The sequence below is a fragment of the Salvelinus namaycush genome, chromosome 25, assembly GCF_016432855.1.
Source record: "Salvelinus namaycush isolate Seneca chromosome 25, SaNama_1.0, whole genome shotgun sequence".
NCBI classification, from domain to species: Eukaryota; Metazoa; Chordata; class Actinopteri; order Salmoniformes; family Salmonidae; genus Salvelinus; species Salvelinus namaycush.
The window spans coordinates 34,665,690-34,687,565 of record NC_052331.1 but is presented as its reverse complement, the minus strand read 5'-3'; the positions used below and the strand labels follow the sequence as shown (position 1 = coordinate 34,687,565).

The following is a 21,876-nucleotide window of genomic DNA, read 5'->3' as shown; positions in this document are numbered from 1 at the left end:
CCTGAGATTATAGCCTGCTCTTCCTTATGTAACCAGGTGGTTATTAACAGAGCAGAACCAGTGGCCCGTTGCCAGTCTGTGATGTCTTACGGCAAATTGAATAATCCCTTTAACATGTTACTGAGAGGCTCACCTACAACATTGTTTATGACCTGACCTGCCGGTGGTGGAGAGGTGCTGGGTTATATTATTTATTAAGGCACACTGTTTTAAAATGTTTCTTAACGGAAAGCAAAAACAATCTGTTTATATTGGACAGGTCCAGGTAGTCCCTTCCTGCTTCAGTCCGTTTTCTTCCATTTGGTGCCTAATAAATACCATCTTGGTGATTGAGTGAGAGAGAGAGAAATGAGAAATGTCCAGTCCCATCCCAGCAGTTTCTCCCTTGGGTTCTTCATGGGGTCGTCCTGCTGAGGGGTGGGATAGTCTCCTGCGCGGAAGGTGGGGTGAGGAGGAAGGTTCGTGGATGAGGTCCTCCTATGGCATACAACTATACAAGTGGAGGCTCCTCAGAGGAGGAAAGGGAGTGCATTTCCTCAGTGAAGTGAATTTCATAAAAGTTAAAATAGTGAAACATTAAAAAACTAAATTTATTCACTTCACCAAATAATTGATTAAAATACCAAATAAATTGCAATGAATGTCTACAGTAGTCACAACAGCACACCTGGGGTAGCACCATGGTGTAGCCAGAGGACAGCTAGTTTCTGTCCTCCTCTGAGTACATTGACTTCAATACAAAATCTAGGAGGCTCATGGTTCTCATCCCCTTCCATAGACTTACACAGTAATTATGCGAATGTAGCTAGCTAGTTTAGCCACCTCAAACACCTAGCTCAAACAGAGAGGGGTGCTATGTTAGCTAGCTGGCTACGGCTATCCAACACTGGAACTCTTCCAAGTCAAGGTATTCATTTATTGCCACCAGGGCCCATCGGTGTAACTGCTAAACTCCTTGCTGTACACTGTACTGCATGATTGTAGTGGGGTTTGCTAACTAGTAGCTATGTTGATTATGACATTAGCTAATATGGTGAAAACTATGTAGACTGTGTGTAGTAGTTAGCGGTAATTATTATTTTTTATTTTAATTTTACCTTTATTTAACTAGGCAAGTCAGTTAAGAACAAATTCTTATTTACAATGGCGGCCTATGAACAGTGGGTTAACTGCCTTGTTCAGGGGCAGAACGACAGATGGTGGGGTTTGGCTTGGTTATGGCTTGGTTATGGTGGGGTTTGGCTTGGTTATGGTTTGGTTATGGCTTGGTTATGGTTTGGTTATGGCTTGGTTATGGTTTGGTTATGGCTTGGTTATGGTTTGGTTATGGTTTGGTTATGGTGGGGTTATGGTTTGGTTATGGTTTGGTTATGGCTTGGTTATGGTGGGGTTTGGCTTGGTTATGGTTTGGTTATGGCTTGGTTATGGTTTGGTTATGGTGGGGTTTGGCTTGGTTATGGCTTGGTTATGGTTTGGTTATGGTTTGGTTATGGTGGGGTTATGGTTTGGTTATGGTGGGGTTATGGTTTGGTTATGGTTTGGTTATGGCTTGGTTATGGTGGGGTTTGGCTTGGAAAGGTTAATTCGCCTGGTCACAGACAGCTGTTGTGTTCACAAGTGAAGGGAAAAGGTGAGAGGAGGAGAGCGCGAGGAGAGCGCGTAGATGCGAGAAGGAATCATGCAACGAGGGTCAGTGAGGGAGTGACTGGCAGAGGGAGAAAGAGGGTCAGTGAGGGAGTGACTGGCAGAGGGAGAAAGAAAGAGGGTCAGTGAGGGAGTGACTGGCAGAGGGAGAAAGAAAGAGGGTCAGTGAGGGAGTGACTGGCAGAGGGAGAAAGAAAGAGGGTCAGTGAGGGAGTGACTGGCAGAGGGAGAAAGAAAGAGGGTCAGTGAGGGAGTGACTGGCAGAGGAAGAAAGAAAGAGGGTCAGTGAGGGAGAGACTGGCAGAGGGAGAAAGAAAGAGGGTCAGTGAGGGAGAGACTGGCAGAGGGAGAAAGAAAGATTAAAATGCAAGGTGGACCAGTTAGAAGGAAAACTGTTCTGTTTGTCAGTCTTTGAATACCCCTTGACCTATGACCTCTCTACTTCAGATACCCAACCCCCCAGATGACCTCCCCCATCTGTCTTCTCAACACCGCAGAACAATAAGGTCCCCCCACTCCCCACTCTGCACCTGTCATATAGTAGTTGTCTGCTAGGACCCAGTCAACTGACGATTAGTAAGGTGGGTCTTGGTTAATAGGGCAGGTCTTGGTTAGTAGGGAGGGTCTTGGTTAGTAGGGAGGGTCTTGGTTAGTAGGGAGGGTCTTGGTTAGTAGGGCAGGTCTTGGTTAGTAGGGTGGTCTTGGTTAGTAGGGAGGGTCTTGGTTAATAGGGAGGGTCTTGGTTAGTAGGGCAGGTCTTGGTTAATAGGGAGGGTCTTGGTTAGTAGGGTGGGTCTTGGTTAGTAGGGAGGGTCTTGGTTAGTAGGGCAGGTCTTGGTTAATAGGGAGGGTCTTGGTTAGTAGGGAGGGTCTTGGTTAATAGGGAGGGTCTTGGTTAGTAGGGAGGGTCTTGGTTAGTAGGGCAGGTCTTGGTTAGTAGGGTGGTCTTGGTTAGTAGGGAGGGTCTTGGTTAATAGGGAGGGTCTTGGTTAGTAGGGCAGGTCTTGGTTAGTAGGGCAGGTCTTGGTTAATAGGGAGGGTCTTGGTTAATAGGGAGGGTCTTGGTTAGTAGGGAGGGTCTTGGTTAGTAGGGAGGGTCTTGGTTAGTAGGGCAGGTCTTGGTTAGTAGGGTGGTCTTGGTTAGTAGGGAGGGTCTTGGTTAATAGGGAGGGTCTTGGTTAGTAGGGCAGGTCTTGGTTAGTAGGGCAGGTCTTGGTTAATAGGGAGGGTCTTGGTTAGTAGGGAGGGTCTTGGTTAGTAGGGAGGGTCTTGGTTAGTAGGGCAGGTCTTGGTTAGTAGGGCAGGTCTTGGTTAATAGGGAGGGTCTTGGTTAGTAGGGCAGGTCTTGGTTAGTAGGGCAGGTCTTGGTTAGTAGGGCGGGTCTTGGTTAGTAGGGAGGGTCTTGGTTAATAGGGAGGGTCTTGGTTAGTAGGGTGGTCTTGGTTAATAGGGCAGGTATTGGTTAGTAGGGTGGTCTTGGTTAATAGGGAGGGTCTTGGTTAGTAGGGAGGGTCTTGGTTAGTAGGGAGGGTCTTGGTTAGTAGGGCGGGTCTTGGTTAGTAGGGAGGGTCTTGGTTAATAGGGAGGGTCTTGGTTAGTAGGGAGGGTCTTGGTTAGTAGGGCGGGTCTTGGTTAGTAGGGAGGGTCTTGGTTAATAGGGAGGGTCTTGGTTAGTAGGGAGGGTCTTGGTTAGTAGGGCGGGTCTTGGTTAGTAGGGAGGGTCTTGGTTAATAGGGCAGGTCTTGGTTAATAGGGAGGGTCTTGGTTAGTAGGGTGGTCTTGGTTAATAGGGCAGGTCTTGGTTAATAGGGAGGGTCTTGGTTAGTAGGGTGGTCTTGGTTAGTAGGGAGGGTCTTGGTTAATAGGGAGGGTCTTGGTTAATAGGGAGGGTCTTGGTTAGTAGGGAGGGTCTTGGTTAGTAGGGAGGGTCTTGGTTAGTAGGGAGGGTCTTGGTTAGTAGGGAGGGTCTTGGTTAGTAGGGTGGGTCTTGGTTAGTAGGGTGGTCTTGGTTAGTAGGGAGGGTCTTGGTTAGTAGGGTGGGTCTTGGTTAGTAGGGTGGGTCTTGGTTAGTAGGGTGGTCTTGGTTAATAGGGAGGGTCTTGGTTAGTAGGGTGGTCTTGGTTAGTAGGGTGGGTCTTGGTTAATAGGGAGGGTCTTGGTTAGTAGGGCGGGGCTCTTGGTTAGTGGGGCGGGGCTTGGTTAGTAGGGCGGAGCTCTTGGTTAGTAGGGCGGGGCTCTTGGTTAGTAGGGTGGTCTTGGTTAGTAGGGCGGGGCTCTTGGTTAGTAGGGCGGGGCTCTTGGTTAGTAGGGCGGGGCTCTTGGTTGGTGGGGCGGGGCTCTTGGTTAGTAGGGCGGGGCTCTTGGTTAGTAGTGCAGGTCTTGGTTAGTAGGGCGGGGCTCATGGTTAGTGGGGCGGGGCTCTTGGTTAGTAGGGCGGAGTTCTTGGTTAGTAGGGCGGAGTTCTTGGTTAGTAGGGCGGGGCTCTTGGTTAGTAGGGCAGCTCTTGGTTAGTAGGGCAGGTCTTGGTTAGTAGGGCGGGGCTCTTGGTTAGTAGGGCGGGGCTCTTGGTTAGTAGGGCGGGGCTCTTGGTTAGTAGGGCGGGGCTCTTGGTTAGTAGAGTGGGGCTCTTGGTTAGTAGGGCGGGGCTCTTGGTTAGTAGGGCGGGGCTCTTGGTTAGTAGGGCGGGGCTCTTGGTTAGTAGGGCGGGGCTCTTGGTTAGTAGGGCGGGGCTCATGGTTAGTGGGGCGGAGTTCTTGGTTAGTAGGGCGGGGCTCTTGGTTAGTAGGGCGGGGCTCTTGGTTAGTAGGGCAGGTCTTGGTTAGTAGGGCGGGGCTCTTGGTTAGTAGGGCGGGGCTCTTGGTTAGTAGGGCGGGGCTCTTGGTTAGTGGGGTGGGGCTCTTGGTTAGTGCTCAGATGGGAGACCTACTAGACATCAGGGGCCGTATGTATCAAGCATCTCAGAATAGGAGTGCTGATTTAGGATCAGTTTACCCTTTTACTCACATTGAATAGTTAATATCACATGGATACAGGGGACTTGATCCTAGTTTCTGTCTGATTCTGCCTACTGTATCCACTGAAAAGCAGCTTCTATGTTTTTCCATGTGAGTATTTTAATGGTTATTTTCTTTATAGACGGCCTCTGAACTAAAATGTCCTACGACAATTACCCAGATACCACATAAGAACCCTTATCCCTCCCTTCACACACATTTTAATCCTTCTTCTATAGCACCTAATTTGTCCTATTTATCTAGCTTGCTGTTGCTAGCTAATTTGTCATATTTAGCTAGCTTGCTGTTGCTACCTAATTTGTCCTGGGATATACACATTGAGTTGTTATTTTACTTGAAATGTACAAGGTCCTCTACTCTGACAATTAATCCACACATAAAACGGTAAACCGAATTGTTTCTGGTCATCTCCCCTCCTTCCAGGCTTTTTCTTCTTTGGACATTATATGGCGATTGGCATCTAACTTTCATAATAAGGTGTATTACCACAACCTACCACCGTTCATCTTTCAATCACCCACATGGGTATAACCAATGAGGAGATAACACGTGGGCATATGCTTCTAAAAGCCCATGCTTTTAGAAGCATTCTAAAAGCCCATTCTGCGCCACAAATAGAAGCAGCTTCTATTTTAGCGCCTAGCAACGCAGACTCTCATTGGCGCGCGCGAGCAGTGTGTGTGCAATGATTGAATGACATGTATGTGTACATTTATTTTGCAACGCTCGCGCACGCGACACGACCTGTTCAGCATGTTACACCATAACCAAACCGGAAGCGCGCGTCATCGTGCACAAATAGATTTTGTCCTCCCACATCAAACGCGATCATGACACGCAGGTTGAAATATCAAAACAACCTCTGAACCAATTATATTAATTTGGGGACAGGTCGAAAAGCATTAAACATTTATGGCAATTTAGCTAGCTAGCTTGCAGTTGCTAGCTAATTTGTTCTATTTAGCTAGCTTGCTGTTGCTAGCTAATTTGTTCTGGGATATAAACGTTGAGTTGTTATTTTACCTGAAATGCACAAGGCCCTCTACTCCGCCAATTAATCCACACATAAAACGGTCAACCGAGTCGTTTTTAGTCATCTCTCCTCCTTCCAGGCTTTTTCTTCTTTGGACTTTATATGGTGATTGGCATCTAACTTTCATAATAAGTTAGATGTATTACCACAACCGACCAACCTACCTCAGTTCGTCTTTCAATCACTGTAATGAGTGCGTACTGGCGGCAGAGATGTCAGGTGCAGGAGAGCAAAGACTGTGTTACAACGGGGACAATGGGACAAAAACCCTTCGCACGCCAGACATCACGTGCACAAACACTTACAATAAACAATACCGGACAAGGACATGGGCGAAACAGAGGGTTAAATACACAACATGTAATTATGGAATTGGAACCAGGTGTGTGGGAAGACAAGACAAAACAAATGGAAAATGAAAGGTGGATCGGCAATGGCTAGAACGCCGCCCGAACAAGGAGAGGGACCGACTTTGGTGGAAGTCGTGACAATCCCCCACTTGGGTATAACCAATGAAGAGATGGCACGTGGGTATATGCTTCGAAAAGCCAATGAGGAGACGGGAGAGGCAGGACTTGCATCGCGTTCGACGTCACAAATAGAAGCAACTTCTATTTTAGAGTTTGGCGACGCAGACACTCGTTGGCGCGCGCGAGCGGTGTGGGTGCAATGATTGAATAACATGTATGTGTACATTTATTTTGCAACGCAATGCGCACGGTTTGGGTGGGGTGTTAAATGCATGTAGAATTGTCCACATAACAGTAGACATATTTATAAGCATCCCTGTGCTATGTTGCTGTAGCTGGCACAAAAGGAAAAACCATGCAATGAGTGTGCAATTAATCAATAAGGCCTGAGGGGGTCTAGTATAAGGCCAATATACCACGACTAAGGGCTGTTCTTATGTACGACACAACACAGAGTGCCTGGATACAGCCCGTAGCCGTATATTGGCCATATACCACAAACCCTGAGGTGCTTTATTGCGATTATTTAAAAAAAAATATATATATATATATATATATAAAATAATTTAACCTTTATTTAACTAGGCAAGTCAGTTACCTGGGGCGGCAGTGGTTAGAGCGTTAGGCCAGTAGCCGAAAGGTTGCTAGATCGAATTCCCGAGCTGACAAGGTAAAAATGTGTCATTCTGCCCCTGAACAAGGCAGTTAACCCACTGTTCCCCGGTAGGCCGTCATTGTAAATAAGAATTTGTTCTTAACTGACTTGCCTGGTTAAATAAAATAACAAATTCTTATTTACAACAGCAGCTTACACCGGCCAAACCCGGACGATGATGGTCCAATTGTGCCAAGCCCTATGGGGCTCCCGTCCGGTTGTGATACAGCCTGGATTATAAACTGGTTACCAACGTAATTAGAGCAAAAAAATACATGTTTTGTCATACCCGTGGTATACGGTCTGATATACCATGGCTTATAGCCAATCAGCATTCAGGGCTCGAACCACCCAGTTTATAATTAAGCAATAAGGTCCAATGAGGTGTAGTATATGGCCATTAAACCACGGTATATTGGCAGTATATCACAAACCCCTGAGGTGCCTAATTGCTATTATAAACGTAATTAGAGACGTAAAAATAAATGTTTTGTTATACCCGTGGTCTGATATACCACGGCTGTCAGCCAATCAGCATTCAGGGCTCGAACCACCCAGTTGATAATTGTGTGTATAGTACAGTATGTCTGCTAACGGACCAATCTGAGGGCACAGAGTTTCTAAACCCAGATGCGCAACTTCACGAAACTTCCGGGAACCCTTGTGAAACGGACCAGGCCAGGTTTTGACAAGTCAATGGGAGAAGTGAAAAATTATTCCTTAGTTGTTCATTTTCTTGAAATCTAGAGGCACAACGTAGATTCGAACCAATGTCTAATGTTGTGGAACACGTTATTACTCCAACCTCGTGAAAGTGACAAACTGACACGTTTTCAACTTAATATCGAATGAGTGCCTTTTTTGCACATGCGCAGTTCGGCGCCAGACGATTGTTAGACCCGATGACGTGTTTATAAGCATGAGTTTAGCAAGCCAAAGTCGCCATGACATCGCCTAGAAGTGTGATCGGGGATTTCTATTGGAGAAGCAGTTTTAGCCTACCTTCCTACTGTACTTTATTTGGTAAGGCTAAGGCATCAGGGTACAGAAGCCATAGGACAAAGCAGATGATTACCGGAGTGCCGGGATTGGCTCTGCTCAGGTGTGACATCAGCAAGCTTCCGACTCCCTCCTTCCCTTGCGCTCTCTCGCTCGCTCTCTCTCTCTCTCTCTCTCTCTCTCTCTCTCTCTCTCTCTCTCTCTCTCTCTCTCTCTCTCTCTATTCAACGGGCGGTATTGGCATGGAAAACATATGTTTACATTGCCAAAGCAAGTCTGCCTCTCTCTCGTTTTTTTTCTCCTTTGCCTTTCCTCCTCAGCATCCACTTCTGATGCCGTGTGTCTGTGCTGTTGGGGCGACCGGAGCCTAACGCGCAGGGCCCTTCACCCGATTCGCTGCACCTTCCCTGGGTCTCTGTCTCTTCCACTTCCCCCTGCCTGTCAGCCTGCTTGGATACCTCCCCCACCCCCCGTAGGGAGAAACGACAGTCTGCTTCACTGGGGAGCCGTTCGGGAATTAGCAATGCCCAATCCCGGCATCCTTTAGCCACTTGGAATATCTCGGATTTCGACATCCGTTTGTCTGTCTCGCTATCCATCTGTCGCCGGTCTCCCTCCATCCGTGGCGGGGGACAGAGGAATGAACATCTGCAACCATGATTCAAGGTAATTATTTGTACCCCCACCCCATCCCCTCCTCCTATCCTCCTTTTTATCCTCTACATCCTCCCTCTCTTCTCCTACCCTCTTATGTCCTTCTGAAAGGCAGTATGTTGGGTGCTAGTGCTTGGTAATACGCTTTTGTGGCTATCAAGGCGGTATGTTGGGTGCTAGTGCTTGGTAATACGCTTTTGTGGCTATCAAGGCGGTATGTTGGGTGCTAGTGCTTGGTAATACGCTTTTGTGGCTATCAAGGCGGTATGTTGGGTGCTAGTGCTTGGTTATACGCTTTTGTGGCTATCAAGGCGGTATATTGGGTGCTAGTGCTTGGTAATAAACTATCTGGCACATCTGTGTGTTTGTTGCTTAGGCTAGCATATGGGGTGGGGGGCTTATTTGTAAGGGGAGGATAGATGTTCACTTCACAGCTGTCCGTCTCGGCAGGGTTTCTTGTGTGTGTGTTGTGTGTCTGGTGATGGTTGTGTGTGTACTCAATAGTCTTGTCTCAAGGTTATGCCCATTGTTGTGTCTCAATACTAAATGTTCTAGAATTCTGTGAGCTCTAGTGTGTTCTGTTCTAGTCTAATGTGTTGGCTGAAATAATGCATTCTGTGAGCTCTAATGTGTTCTAGTCTAATGTGTTGGCTGAAATAATGCATTCTGTGAGCTCTAGTGTGTTCTGTTCTAGTCTAATGGATTGGCTGAAATAATGCATTCTGTGAGCTCTAGTGTGTTCTGTTCTAGTCTAATGTGTTGGCTGAAATAATGCATTCTGTGAGCTCTAGTGTGTTCTGTTCTATTCTAATGTGTTGGCTGAAATAATGCATTCTGTGAGCTCTAATGTGTTCTAGTCTAATGTGTTGGCTGAAATAATGCATTCTGTGTGCTCTAGTGTGTTCTGTTCTAGTCTAATGTGTTGGCTGAAATAATGCATTCTGTGAGCTCTAGTGTGTTCTGTTCTATTCTAATGGATTGGCTGAAATAATGCATTCTGTGAGCTCTAGTGTGTTCTAGTCTAATGTGTTGGCTGAAATAATGCATTCTGTGAGCTCTAGTGTGTTCTGTTCTATTCTAATGGATTGGCTGAAATAATGCATTCTGTGTGCTCTAGTGTGTTCTAGTCTAATGTGTTGGCTGAAATAATGCATTCTGTGTGCTCTAGTGTGTTCTGTTCTAGTCTAATGTGTTGGCTGAAATAATGCATTCTGTGAGCTCTAGTGTGTTCTGTTCTAATGTGTTGGCTGAAATAATGCATTCTGTGTGCTCTAGTGTGTTCTGTTCTAGTCTAATGTGTTGGCTGAAATAATGCATTCTGTGAGCTCTAGTGTGTTCTGTTCTATTCTAATGGATTGGCTGAAATAATGCATTCTGTGAGCTCTAGTGTGTTCTGTTCTATTCTAATGGGTTGGCTGAAATAATGCATTCTGTGTGCTCTAGTGTGTTCTAGTCTAATGTGTTGGCTGAAATAATGCATTCTGTGTGCTCTAGTGTGTTCTAGTCTAATGTGTTGGCTGAAATAATGCATTCTGTGAGCTCTAGTGTGTTCTAGTCTAATGTGTTGGCTGAAATAATGCATTCTGTGAGCTCTAGTGTGTTCTAGTCTAATGTGTTGGCTGAAATAATGCATTCTGTGTGCTCTAGTGTGTTCTGTTCTATTCTAATGTGTTGGCTGAAATAATGCATTCTGTGAGCTCTAGTGTGTTCTGTTCTATTCTAATGGATTGGCTGAAATAATGCATTCTGTGAGCTCTAGTGTGTTCTATTCTAATGTGTTGGCTGAAATAATGCATTCTGTGTGCTCTAGTGTATTCTGTTCTATTCTAATGGGTTGGCTGAAATAATGCATTCTGTGTGCTCTAGTGTGTTCTGTTCTATTCTAATGGGTTGGCTGAAATAATGCATTCTGTGAGCTCTAGTGTGTTCTATTCTAATGGGTTGGCTGAAATAATGCATTCTGTGAGCTCTAGTGTGTTCTATTCTAATGGATTGGCTGAAATAATGCATTCTGTGAGCTCTAGTGTGTTCTATTCTAATGTGTTGGCTGAAATAATGCATTCTGTGAGCTCTAGTGTGTTTTGTTCTAGTCTAATGTGTTGGCTGAAATAATGCCAGCTCATTTCAGAATGTGTGAATCAGTTACCCATTCACCGATGATCCTACCCATCATATCAAGAGGACATTATCAAACCATTTGTATTTATTTATTCTCCCGAAATGTATGGTATTCAATTGGTAGTTACAGTCTTGTCTCATCGCTGCAACTCCCGTACGGACTCGCGAGAGCCGCACTGCTTCTTGACACAATGCCCGCTTAACCCGGAAGCCAGCCACACCAATGTGTCGGAGGAAACACCGTACACCTGGCGACTGTGTCAGCATGCACTGCGCCCGGCCCGCCACAGGAGTCACTAGAGCGTGATGGGACAAGGACATCCCTGCTGGCCAAACCCTCCCCTTACCCGGACGACGCTGGGCCAATTGTGCACTGCCCCATGGGTTTCCCGGTCGCGGCCGGATGCAACAGAGCCTGGACTCGAACCAGGATCTCTAGTGGCACAGCTAGCAACTGCGATGCAGTGCCTTAGACCACCGCACCACTCGGGAGGCCCCTAAACCATTTTAATTAGTGTTTTCATTGTGACATTGGTTGGTCTATTCTCCATTTGTTACATTTCTATAACCCAAGCCATCATGGTAATGATAATAAATCATAGATATTGAACAATAGAGTTGCATTCATTCACCATCAACTAATGCTAATACATCCCTTTCAGATCAGACATAATTCAACATGGTAGGCATTGCTAACAAAACACATACATGGTCTAACATGGCTTATTTGCAGGTTGCTTAGGCCTGCTGAATGAATGGCTGTTGAGGGAATTAAATAATTCCTCTAATGTACTCATTAATTAAAGTCAATCTGTCTATTTATAAGAATTTGTAAGATACTTATTAACATAAAATAGACAGGATACAGTCTTATTAAAATTAGATAATAGTATTTATTCTCGGAGCACACTACCATTTGACCATAACCAACAGTTTATATACAAGATATGACGTCATAGGTTACAGAATAAATCTCCTCGTCCTGGCCAATATAAAATAGGTTCAAAAGTTCATTCCAACTTCCCAGCGCACACACATGACACACAATATAATCTATCCTCCTGAAGGCTCATTATAATTTATTACCACTTTAGCAGACAACTCAAGATAATGGAAGACCTAAAAAGTTACCCACAGCCTTATCTAAACATCTCAGGGCTAAGTTGGGTCAGTTCAACCATAGTTTAACGACCCTTTCTGTTTACTTTATAACCCACAGCACAAATCTCTTTTCACCAGGCGTGCAGAGTTCAATTAGTTGTAGCTTTATCTAAATCTAGAAATTGTTTTATTTATTATCAACAAAATTCCTAACAATGGCCAAGGAGTGTAAAAGGCTTCATTGACAGATTATTTGTGAAGCATACCATCGATAACATGACATGTCAGTGACGACTGAAGCATTTGTAGACTTGCATGCCAAGCTGGCAGCTCCAAGGCTCTAATACAATTGAGATCTGAGGCTTTTCGCCATTCATCAATGAGAGCTATGGTAGTGTAAGCCTCAGTGCCCATGTGCAAGGTGCAGGTCTTAGGTAACAGATAGGCACAATGGACAGAAATAGAGATGGCTGTGAGATACTATCCCTAGTAGAGAGAGGGAGGGCTCATGGCTGTGAGATACTATCCCTAGTAGAGAGAGGGAGGGCTCATGGCTGTGAGATACTATCCCTAGTAGAGAGAGGGAGGGCTCATGGCTGTGAGATACTATCCCTAGTAGAGAGAGGGAGGGCTCATGGCTGTGAGATACTATCCCTAGTAGACAGAGGGAGGGCTCATGGCTATGAGATACTATCCCTAGTAGAGAGAGAGAGGGCTCATGGCTGTGAGATACTATCCCTAGTAGACAGAGGGAGGACTCATGGCTGTGAGATACTATCCCTAGTAGACAGAGGGAGGACTCATGGCTGTGAGATACTATCCCTAGTAGACAGAGGGAGGGCTCATGGCTGTGAGATACTATCCCTAGTAGACAGAGGGAGGACTCATGGCTGTGAGATACTATCCCTAGTAGACAGAGGGAGGACTCATGGCTGTGAGATACTATCCCTAGTAGACAGAGGGAGGGCTCATGGCTGTGAGATACTATCCCTAGTAGACAGAGGGAGGACTCATGGCTGTGAGATACTATCCCTAGTAGACAGAGGGAGGGCTCATGGCTGTGAGATACTATCCCTAGTAGACAGAGGGAGGACTCATGGCTGTGAGATACTATCCCTAGTAGAGAGAGGGAGGGCTCATGGCTGTGAGATACTATCCCTAGTAGACAGAGGGAGGGCTCATGGCTGTGAGATACTATCCCTAGTAGACAGAGGGAGGGCTCATGGCTGTGAGATACTATCCCTAGTAGAGAGAGGGAGGACTCATGGCTGTGAGATACTATCCCTAGTAGACAGAGGGAGGACTCATGGCTGTGAGATACTATCCCTAGTAGACAGAGGGAGGGCTCATGGCTGTGAGATACTATCCCTAGTAGACAGAGGGAGGACTCATGGCTGTGAGATACTATCCCTAGTAGACAGAGGGAGGGCTCATGGCTGTGAGATACTATCCCTAGTAGACAGAGGGAGGACTCATGGCTGTGAGATACTATCCCTAGTAGACAGAGGGAGGGCTCATGGCTGTGAGATACTATCCCTAGTAGACAGAGGGAGGGCTCATGGCTGTGAGATACTATCCCTAGTAGACAGAGGGAGGACTCATGGCTGTGAGATACTATCCCTAGTAGAGAGAGGGAGGACTCATGGCTGTGAGATACTATCCCTAGTAGAGAGAGGGAGGGCTCATGGCTGTGAGATACTATCCCTAGTAGACAGAGGGAGGGCTCATGGCTGTGAGATACTATCCCTAGTAGACAGAGGGAGGACTCCTGGCTGTGAGATACTATCCCTAGTAGAGAGAGGGAGGACTCATGGCTGTGAGATACTATCCCTAGTAGACAGAGGGAGGGCTCATGGCTGTGAGATACTATCCCTAGTAGACAGAGGGAGGACTCATGGCTGTGAGATACTATCCCTAGTAGAGAGAGGGAGGACTCATGGCTGTGAGATACTATCCCTAGTAGAGAGAGGGAGGACTCATGGCTGTGAGATACTATCCCTAGTAGAGAGAGGGAGGGCTCATGGCTGTGAGATACTATCCCTAGTAGACAGAGGGAGGGCTCATGGCTGTGAGATACTATCCCTAGTAGACAGAGGGAGGGCTCATGGCTGTGAGATACTATCCCTAGTAGACAGAGGGAGGACTCATGGCTGTGAGATACTATCCCTAGTAGAGAGAGGGAGGACTCATGGCTGTGAGATACTATCCCTAGTAGAGAGAGGGAGGACTCATGGCTGTGAGATACTATCCCTAGTAGAGAGAGGGAGGGCTCATGGCTGTGAGATACTATCCCTAGTAGACAGAGGGAGGGCTCATGGCTGTGAGATACTATCCCTAGTAGAGAGAGGGAGGACTCATGGCTGTGAGATACTATCCCTAGTAGAGAGAGGGAGGGCTCATGGCTGTGAGATACTATCCCTAGTAGACAGTGGGAGGACTCATGGCTGTGAGATACTATCCCTAGTAGACAGAGGGAGGGCTCATGGCTGTGAGATACTATCCCTAGTAGACAGAGGGAGGACTCATGGCTATGAGATACTATCCCTAGTAGAGAGAGGGAGGGCTCATGCCTGTGAGATACTATCCCTAGTAGACAGAGGGAGGACTCATGGCTGTGAGATACTATCCCTAGTAGAGAGAGGGAGGACTCATGGCTGTGAGATACTATCCCTAGTAGAGAGAGGGAGGGCTCATGGCTGTGAGATACTATCCCTAGTAGAGAGAGGGAGGACTCATGGCTGTGAGATACTATCCCTAGTAGAGAGAGGGAGGACTCATGGCTGTGAGATACTATCCCTAGTAGACAGAGGGAGGACTCATGGCTGTGAGATACTATCCCTAGTAGAGAGAGGGAGGGCTCATGGCTGTGAGATACTATCCCTAGTAGAGAGAGGGAGGCCTCATGGCTGTGAGATACTATCCCTAGTAGAGAGAGGGAGGACTCATGGCTGTGAGATACTATCCCTAGTAGACAGAGGGAGGGCTCATGGCTGTGAGATACTATCCCTAGTAGACAGAGGGAGGACTCATGGCTGTGAGATACTATCCCTAGTAGAGAGAGGGAGGGCTCATGGCTGTGAGATACTATCCCTAGTAGACAGAGGGAGGACTCATGGCTGTGAGATACTATCCCTAGTAGACAGAGGGAGGGCTCATGGCTGTGAGATACTATCCCTAGTAGACAGAGGGAGGGCTCATGGCTGTGAGATACTATCCCTAGTAGACAGAGGGAGGACTCATGGCTGTGAGATACTATCCCTAGTAGACAGAGGGAGGACTCATGGCTGTGAGATACTATCCCTAGTAGAGAGAGGGAGGGCTCATGGCTGTGAGATACTATCCCTAGTAGACAGAGGGAGGACTCATGGCTGTGAGATACTATCCCTAGTAGAGAGAGGGAGGACTCATGGCTGTGAGATACTATCCCTAGTAGACAGAGGGAGGGCTCATGGCTGTGAGATACTATCCCTAGTAGAGAGAGGGAGGGCTCATGGCTGTGAGATGCTATCCCTAGTAGACAGAGGGAGGACTCATGGCTGTGAGATACTATCCCTAGTAGAGAGAGGGAGGACTCATGGCTGTGAGATACTATCCCTAGTAGACAGAGGGAGGGCTCATGGCTGTGAGATACTATCCCTAGTAGAGAGAGGGAGGGCTCATGGCTGTGAGATACTATCCCTAGTAGAGAGAGGGAGGGCTCATGGCTGTGAGATACTATCCCTAGTAGAGAGAGGGAGGACTCATGGCTGTGAGATACTATCCCTAGTAGACAGAGGGAGGGCTCATGGCTGTGAGATACTATCCCTAGTAGACAGAGGGAGGGCTCATGGCTGTGAGATACTATCCCTAGTAGAGAGAGGGAGGACTCATGGCTGTGAGATACTATCCCTAGTAGACAGAGGGAGGGCTCATGGCTGTGAGATACTATCCCTAGTAGAGAGAGGGAGGACTCATGGCTGTGAGATACTATCCCTAGTAGACAGAGGGAGGGCTCATGGCTGTGAGATACTATCCCTAGTAGACAGAGGGAGGGCTCATGGCTGTGAGATACTATCCCTAGTAGACAGAGGGAGGGCTCATGGCTGTGAGATACTATCCCTAGTAGAGAGAGGGAGGACTCATGGCTGTGAGATACTATCCCTAGTAGACAGAGGGAGGACTCATGGCTGTGAGATACTATCCCTAGTAGAGAGAGGGAGGGCTCATGGCTGTGAGATACTATCCCTAGTAGAGAGAGGGAGGGCTCATGGCTGTGAGATACTATCCCTAGTAGAGAGAGGGAGGGCTCATGGCTGTGAGATACTATCCCTAGTAGAGAGAGGGAAGACTCATGGCTGTGAGATACTATCCCTAGTAGAGAGAGGGAGGGCTCATGGCTGTGAGATACTATCCCTAGTAGACAGAGGGAGGGCTCATGGCTGTGAGATACTATCCCTAGTAGACAGAGGGAGGGCTCATGGCTGTGAGATACTATCCCTAGTAGACAGAGGGAGGACTCATGGCTGTGAGATACTATCCCTAGTAGAGAGAGGGAGGACTCATGGCTGTGAGATACTATCCCTAGTAGAGAGAGGGAGGACTCATGGCTGTGAGATACTATCCCTAGTAGAGAGAGGGAGGGCTCATGGCTGTGAGATACTATCCCTAGTAGACAGAGGGAGGCTCATGGCTGTGAGATACTATCCCTAGTAGAGAGAGGGAGGACTCATGGCTGTGAGATACTATCCCTAGTAGAGAGAGGGAGGGCTCATGGCTGTGAGATACTATCCCTAGTAGACAGAGGGAGGGCTCATGGCTGTGAGATGCTATCCCTAGTAGACAGAGGGAGGACTCATGGCTGTGAGATACTATCCCTAGTAGACAGAGGGAGGGCTCATGGCTGTGAGATACTATCCCTAGTAGAGAGAGGGAGGACTCATGGCTGTGAGATACTATCCCTAGTAGACAGAGGGAGGACTCATGGCTGTGAGATACTATCCCTAGTAGACAGAGGGAGGACTCATGGCTGTGAGATACTATCCCTAGTAGAGAGAGGGAGGACTCATGGCTGTGAGATGCTATCCCTAGTAGACAGTGGGAGGACTCATGGCTGTGAGATACTATCCCTAGTAGACAGAGGGAGGGCTCATGGCTGTGAGATACTATCCCTAGTAGACAGAGGGAGGACTCATGGCTATGAGATACTATCCCTAGTAGAGAGAGGGAGGGCTCATGGCTGTGAGATACTATCCCTAGTAGACAGAGGGAGGACTCATGGCTGTGAGATACTATCCCTAGTAGAGAGAGGGAGGACTCATGGCTGTGAGATACTATCCCTAGTAGAGAGAGGGAGGGCTCATGGCTGTGAGATACTATCCCTAGTAGAGAGAGGGAGGACTCATGGCTGTGAGATACTATCCCTAGTAGAGAGAGGGAGGACTCATGGCTGTGAGATACTATCCCTAGTAGACAGAGGGAGGACTCATGGCTGTGAGATACTATCCCTAGTAGAGAGAGGGAGGGCTCATGGCTGTGAGATACTATCCCTAGTAGAGAGAGGGAGGCCTCATGGCTGTGAGATACTATCCCTAGTAGACAGAGGGAGGGCTCATGGCTGTGAGATACTATCCCTAGTAGAGAGAGGGAGGACTCATGGCTGTGAGATACTATCCCTAGTAGACAGAGGGAGGGCTCATGGCTGTGAGATACTATCCCTAGTAGAGAGAGGGAGGACTCATGGCTGTGAGATACTATCCCTAGTAGACAGAGGGAGGGCTCATGGCTGTGAGATACTATCCCTAGTAGACAGAGGGAGGGCTCATGGCTGTGAGATACTATCCCTAGTAGACAGAGGGAGGGCTCATGGCTGTGAGATACTATCCCTAGTAGAGAGAGGGAGGACTCATGGCTGTGAGATACTATCCCTAGTAGACAGAGGGAGGACTCATGGCTGTGAGATACTATCCCTAGTAGAGAGAGGGAGGGCTCATGGCTGTGAGATACTATCCCTAGTAGAGAGAGGGAGGGCTCATGGCTGTGAGATACTATCCCTAGTAGAGAGAGGGAGGGCTCATGGCTGTGAGATACTATCCCTAGTAGAGAGAGGGAAGACTCATGGCTGTGAGATACTATCCCTAGTAGAGAGAGGGAGGGCTCATGGCTGTGAGATACTATCCCTAGTAGACAGAGGGAGGGCTCATGGCTGTGAGATACTATCCCTAGTAGACAGAGGGAGGGCTCATGGCTGTGAGATACTATCCCTAGTAGACAGAGGGAGGACTCATGGCTGTGAGATACTATCCCTAGTAGAGAGAGGGAGGACTCATGGCTGTGAGATACTATCCCTAGTAGAGAGAGGGAGGACTCATGGCTGTGAGATACTATCCCTAGTAGAGAGAGGGAGGGCTCATGGCTGTGAGATACTATCCCTAGTAGACAGAGGGAGGCTCATGGCTGTGAGATACTATCCCTAGTAGAGAGAGGGAGGACTCATGGCTGTGAGATACTATCCCTAGTAGAGAGAGGGAGGGCTCATGGCTGTGAGATACTATCCCTAGTAGACAGAGGGAGGGCTCATGGCTGTGAGATGCTATCCCTAGTAGACAGAGGGAGGACTCATGGCTGTGAGATACTATCCCTAGTAGACAGAGGGAGGGCTCATGGCTGTGAGATACTATCCCTAGTAGAGAGAGGGAGGACTCATGGCTGTGAGATACTATCCCTAGTAGACAGAGGGAGGACTCATGGCTGTGAGATACTATCCCTAGTAGACAGAGGGAGGACTCATGGCTGTGAGATACTATCCCTAGTAGAGAGAGGGAGGACTCATGGCTGTGAGATGCTATCCCTAGTAGACAGTGGGAGGACTCATGGCTGTGAGATACTATCCCTAGTAGACAGAGGGAGGGCTCATGGCTGTGAGATACTATCCCTAGTAGACAGAGGGAGGACTCATGGCTATGAGATACTATCCCTAGTAGAGAGAGGGAGGGCTCATGGCTGTGAGATACTATCCCTAGTAGACAGAGGGAGGACTCATGGCTGTGAGATACTATCCCTAGTAGAGAGAGGGAGGACTCATGGCTGTGAGATACTATCCCTAGTAGAGAGAGGGAGGGCTCATGGCTGTGAGATACTATCCCTAGTAGAGAGAGGGAGGACTCATGGCTGTGAGATACTATCCCTAGTAGAGAGAGGGAGGACTCATGGCTGTGAGATACTATCCCTAGTAGACAGAGGGAGGACTCATGGCTGTGAGATACTATCCCTAGTAGAGAGAGGGAGGGCTCATGGCTGTGAGATACTATCCCTAGTAGAGAGAGGGAGGCCTCATGGCTGTGAGATACTATCCCTAGTAGAGAGAGGGAGGACTCATGGCTGTGAGATACTATCCCTAGTAGACAGAGGGAGGGCTCATGGCTGTGAGATACTATCCCTAGTAGACAGAGGGAGGACTCATGGCTGTGAGATACTATCCCTAGTAGAGAGAGGGAGGGCTCATGGCTGTGAGATACTATCCCTAGTAGACAGAGGGAGGACTCATGGCTGTGAGATACTATCCCTAGTAGACAGAGGGAGGGCTCATGGCTGTGAGATACTATCCCTAGTAGACAGAGGGAGGGCTCATGGCTGTGAGATACTATCCCTAGTAGACAGAGGGAGGACTCATGGCTGTGAGATACTATCCCTAGTAGAGAGAGGGAGGGCTCATGGCTGTGAGATACTATCCCTAGTAGACAGAGGGAGGACTCATGGCTGTGAGATACTATCCCTAGTAGAGAGAGGGAGGACTCATGGCTGTGAGATACTATCCCTAGTAGACAGAGGGAGGGCTCATGGCTGTGAGATACTATCCCTAGTAGAGAGAGGGAGGGCTCATGGCTGTGAGATGCTATCCCTAGTAGACAGAGGGAGGACTCATGGCTGTGAGATACTATCCCTAGTAGAGAGAGGGAGGACTCATGGATGTGAGATACTATCCCTAGTAGACAGAGGGAGGGCTCATGGCTGTGAGATACTATCCCTAGTAGAGAGAGGGAGGGCTCATGGCTGTGAGATACTATCCCTAGTAGAGAGAGGGAGGGCTCATGGCTGTGAGATACTATCCCTAGTAGAGAGAGGGAGGACTCATGGCTGTGAGATACTATCCCTAGTAGACAGAGGGAGGGCTCATGGCTGTGAGATACTATCCCTAGTAGACAGAGGGAGGGCTCATGGCTGTGAGATACTATCCCTAGTAGAGAGAGGGAGGACTCATGGCTGTGAGATACTATCCCTAGTAGACAGAGGGAGGGCTCATGGCTGTGAGATACTATCCCTAGTAGAGAGAGGGAGGACTCATGGCTGTGAGATACTATCCCTAGTAGACAGAGGGAGGGCTCATGGCTGTGAGATACTATCCCTAGTAGACAGAGGGAGGGCTCATGGCTGTGAGATACTATCCCTAGTAGACAGAGGGAGGGCTCATGGCTGTGAGATACTATCCCTAGTAGAGAGAGGGAGGACTCATGGCTGTGAGATACTATCCCTAGTAGAGAGAGGGAGGGCTCATGGCTGTGAGATACTATCCCTAGTAGAGAGAGGGAGGGCTCATGGCTGTGAGATACTATCCCTAGTAGACAGAGGGAGGGCTCATGGCTGTGAGATACTATCCCTAGTAGACAGAGGGAGGACTCATGGCTGTGAGATACTATCCCTAGTAGAGAGAGGGAGGGCTCATGGCTGTGAGATACTATCCCTAGTAGAGAGAGGGAGGGCTCATGGCTGTGAGATACTATCCCTAGTAGAGAGAGGGAGGGCTCATGGCTGTGAGATGCTATCCCTAGTAGAGAGAGGGAGGACTCATGGCTGTGAGATACTATCCCTAGTAGAGAGAGGGAGGGCTCATGGCTGTGAGATACTATCCCTAGTAGACAGAGGGAGGGCTCATGGCTATGAGATACTATCCCTAGTAGAGAGAGGGAGGGCTCATGGCTGTGAGATACTATCCCTAGTAGAGAGAGGGAGGGCTCATGGCTGTGAGATACTATCCCTAGTAGAGAGAGGGAGGGCTCATGGCTGTGAGATACTATCCCTAGTAGAGAGAGGGAGGACTCATGGCTGTGAGATACTATCCCTAGTAGAGAGAGGGAGGGCTCATGGCTGTGAGATGCTATCCCTAGTAGACAGTGGGAGGGCTCATGGCTGTGAGATACTATCCCTAGTAGAGAGAGGGAGGGCTCATGGCTGTGAGATGCTATCCCTAGTAGAGAGAGGGAGGACTCATGGCTGTGAGATACTATCCCTAGTAGAGAGAGGGAGGGCTCATGGCTGTGAGATGCTATCCCTAGTAGACAGTGGGAGGACTCATGGCTGTGAGATACTATCCCTAGTAGACAGAGGGAGGGCTCATGGCTGTGAGATACTATCCCTAGTAGACAGAGGGAGGGCTCATGGCTGTGAGATACTATCCCTAGTAGACAGAGGGAGGGCTCATGGCTATGAGATACTATCCCTAGTAGAGAAAGGGAGGGCTCATGGCTGTGAGATACTATCCCTAGTAGAGAGAGGGAGGGCTCATGGCTGTGAGATACTATCCCTAGTAGAGAGAGGGAGGGCTCATGGCTGTGAGATACTATCCCTAGTAGAGAGAGGGAGGGCTCATGGCTGTGAGATACTATCCCTAGTAGACAGAGGGAGGGTTCATGGCTGTGAGATACTATCCCTAGTAGAGAGAGGGAGGACTCATGGCTGTGAGATACTATCCCTAGTAGACAGAGGGAGGGCTCATGGCTGTGAGATACTATCCCTAGTAGAGAGAGGGAGGACTCATGGCTGTGAGATACTATCCCTAGTAGACAGAGGGAGGGCTCATGGCTGTGAGATACTATCCCTAGTAGACAGAGGGAGGGCTCATGGCTGTGAGATACTATCCCTAGTAGACAGAGGGAGGGCTCATGGCTGTGAGATACTATCCCTAGTAGAGAGAGGGAGGACTCATGGCTGTGAGATACTATCCCTAGTAGAGAGAGGGAGGGCTCATGGCTGTGAGATACTATCCCTAGTAGAGAGAGGGAGGGCTCATGGCTGTGAGATACTATCCCTAGTAGACAGAGGGAGGGCTCATGGCTGTGAGATACTATCCCTAGTAGACAGAGGGAGGACTCATGGCTGTGAGATACTATCCCTAGTAGAGAGAGGGAGGGCTCATGGCTGTGAGATACTATCCCT

The 21,876-nt window shown here is 48.1% G+C and overlaps 1 protein-coding gene across 1 annotated transcript in view; it reads left to right on the top strand.

Annotated features, from left to right (window-relative positions):
- Nucleotides 1-8,471: 8,471 nt before the first annotated feature.
- LOC120019914 (SH3-containing GRB2-like protein 3-interacting protein 1) overlaps nt 8,472-21,876 on the top strand; it is a 74,381-nt gene continuing 60,976 nt past the window's right edge. Inside the window, exon 1 of the mRNA XM_038963323.1 lies at nt 8,472-8,481. Within this exon, the coding sequence (XP_038819251.1) occupies nt 8,472-8,481 (10 nt within the window). The remainder of the gene's footprint in view (nt 8,482-21,876) is intronic.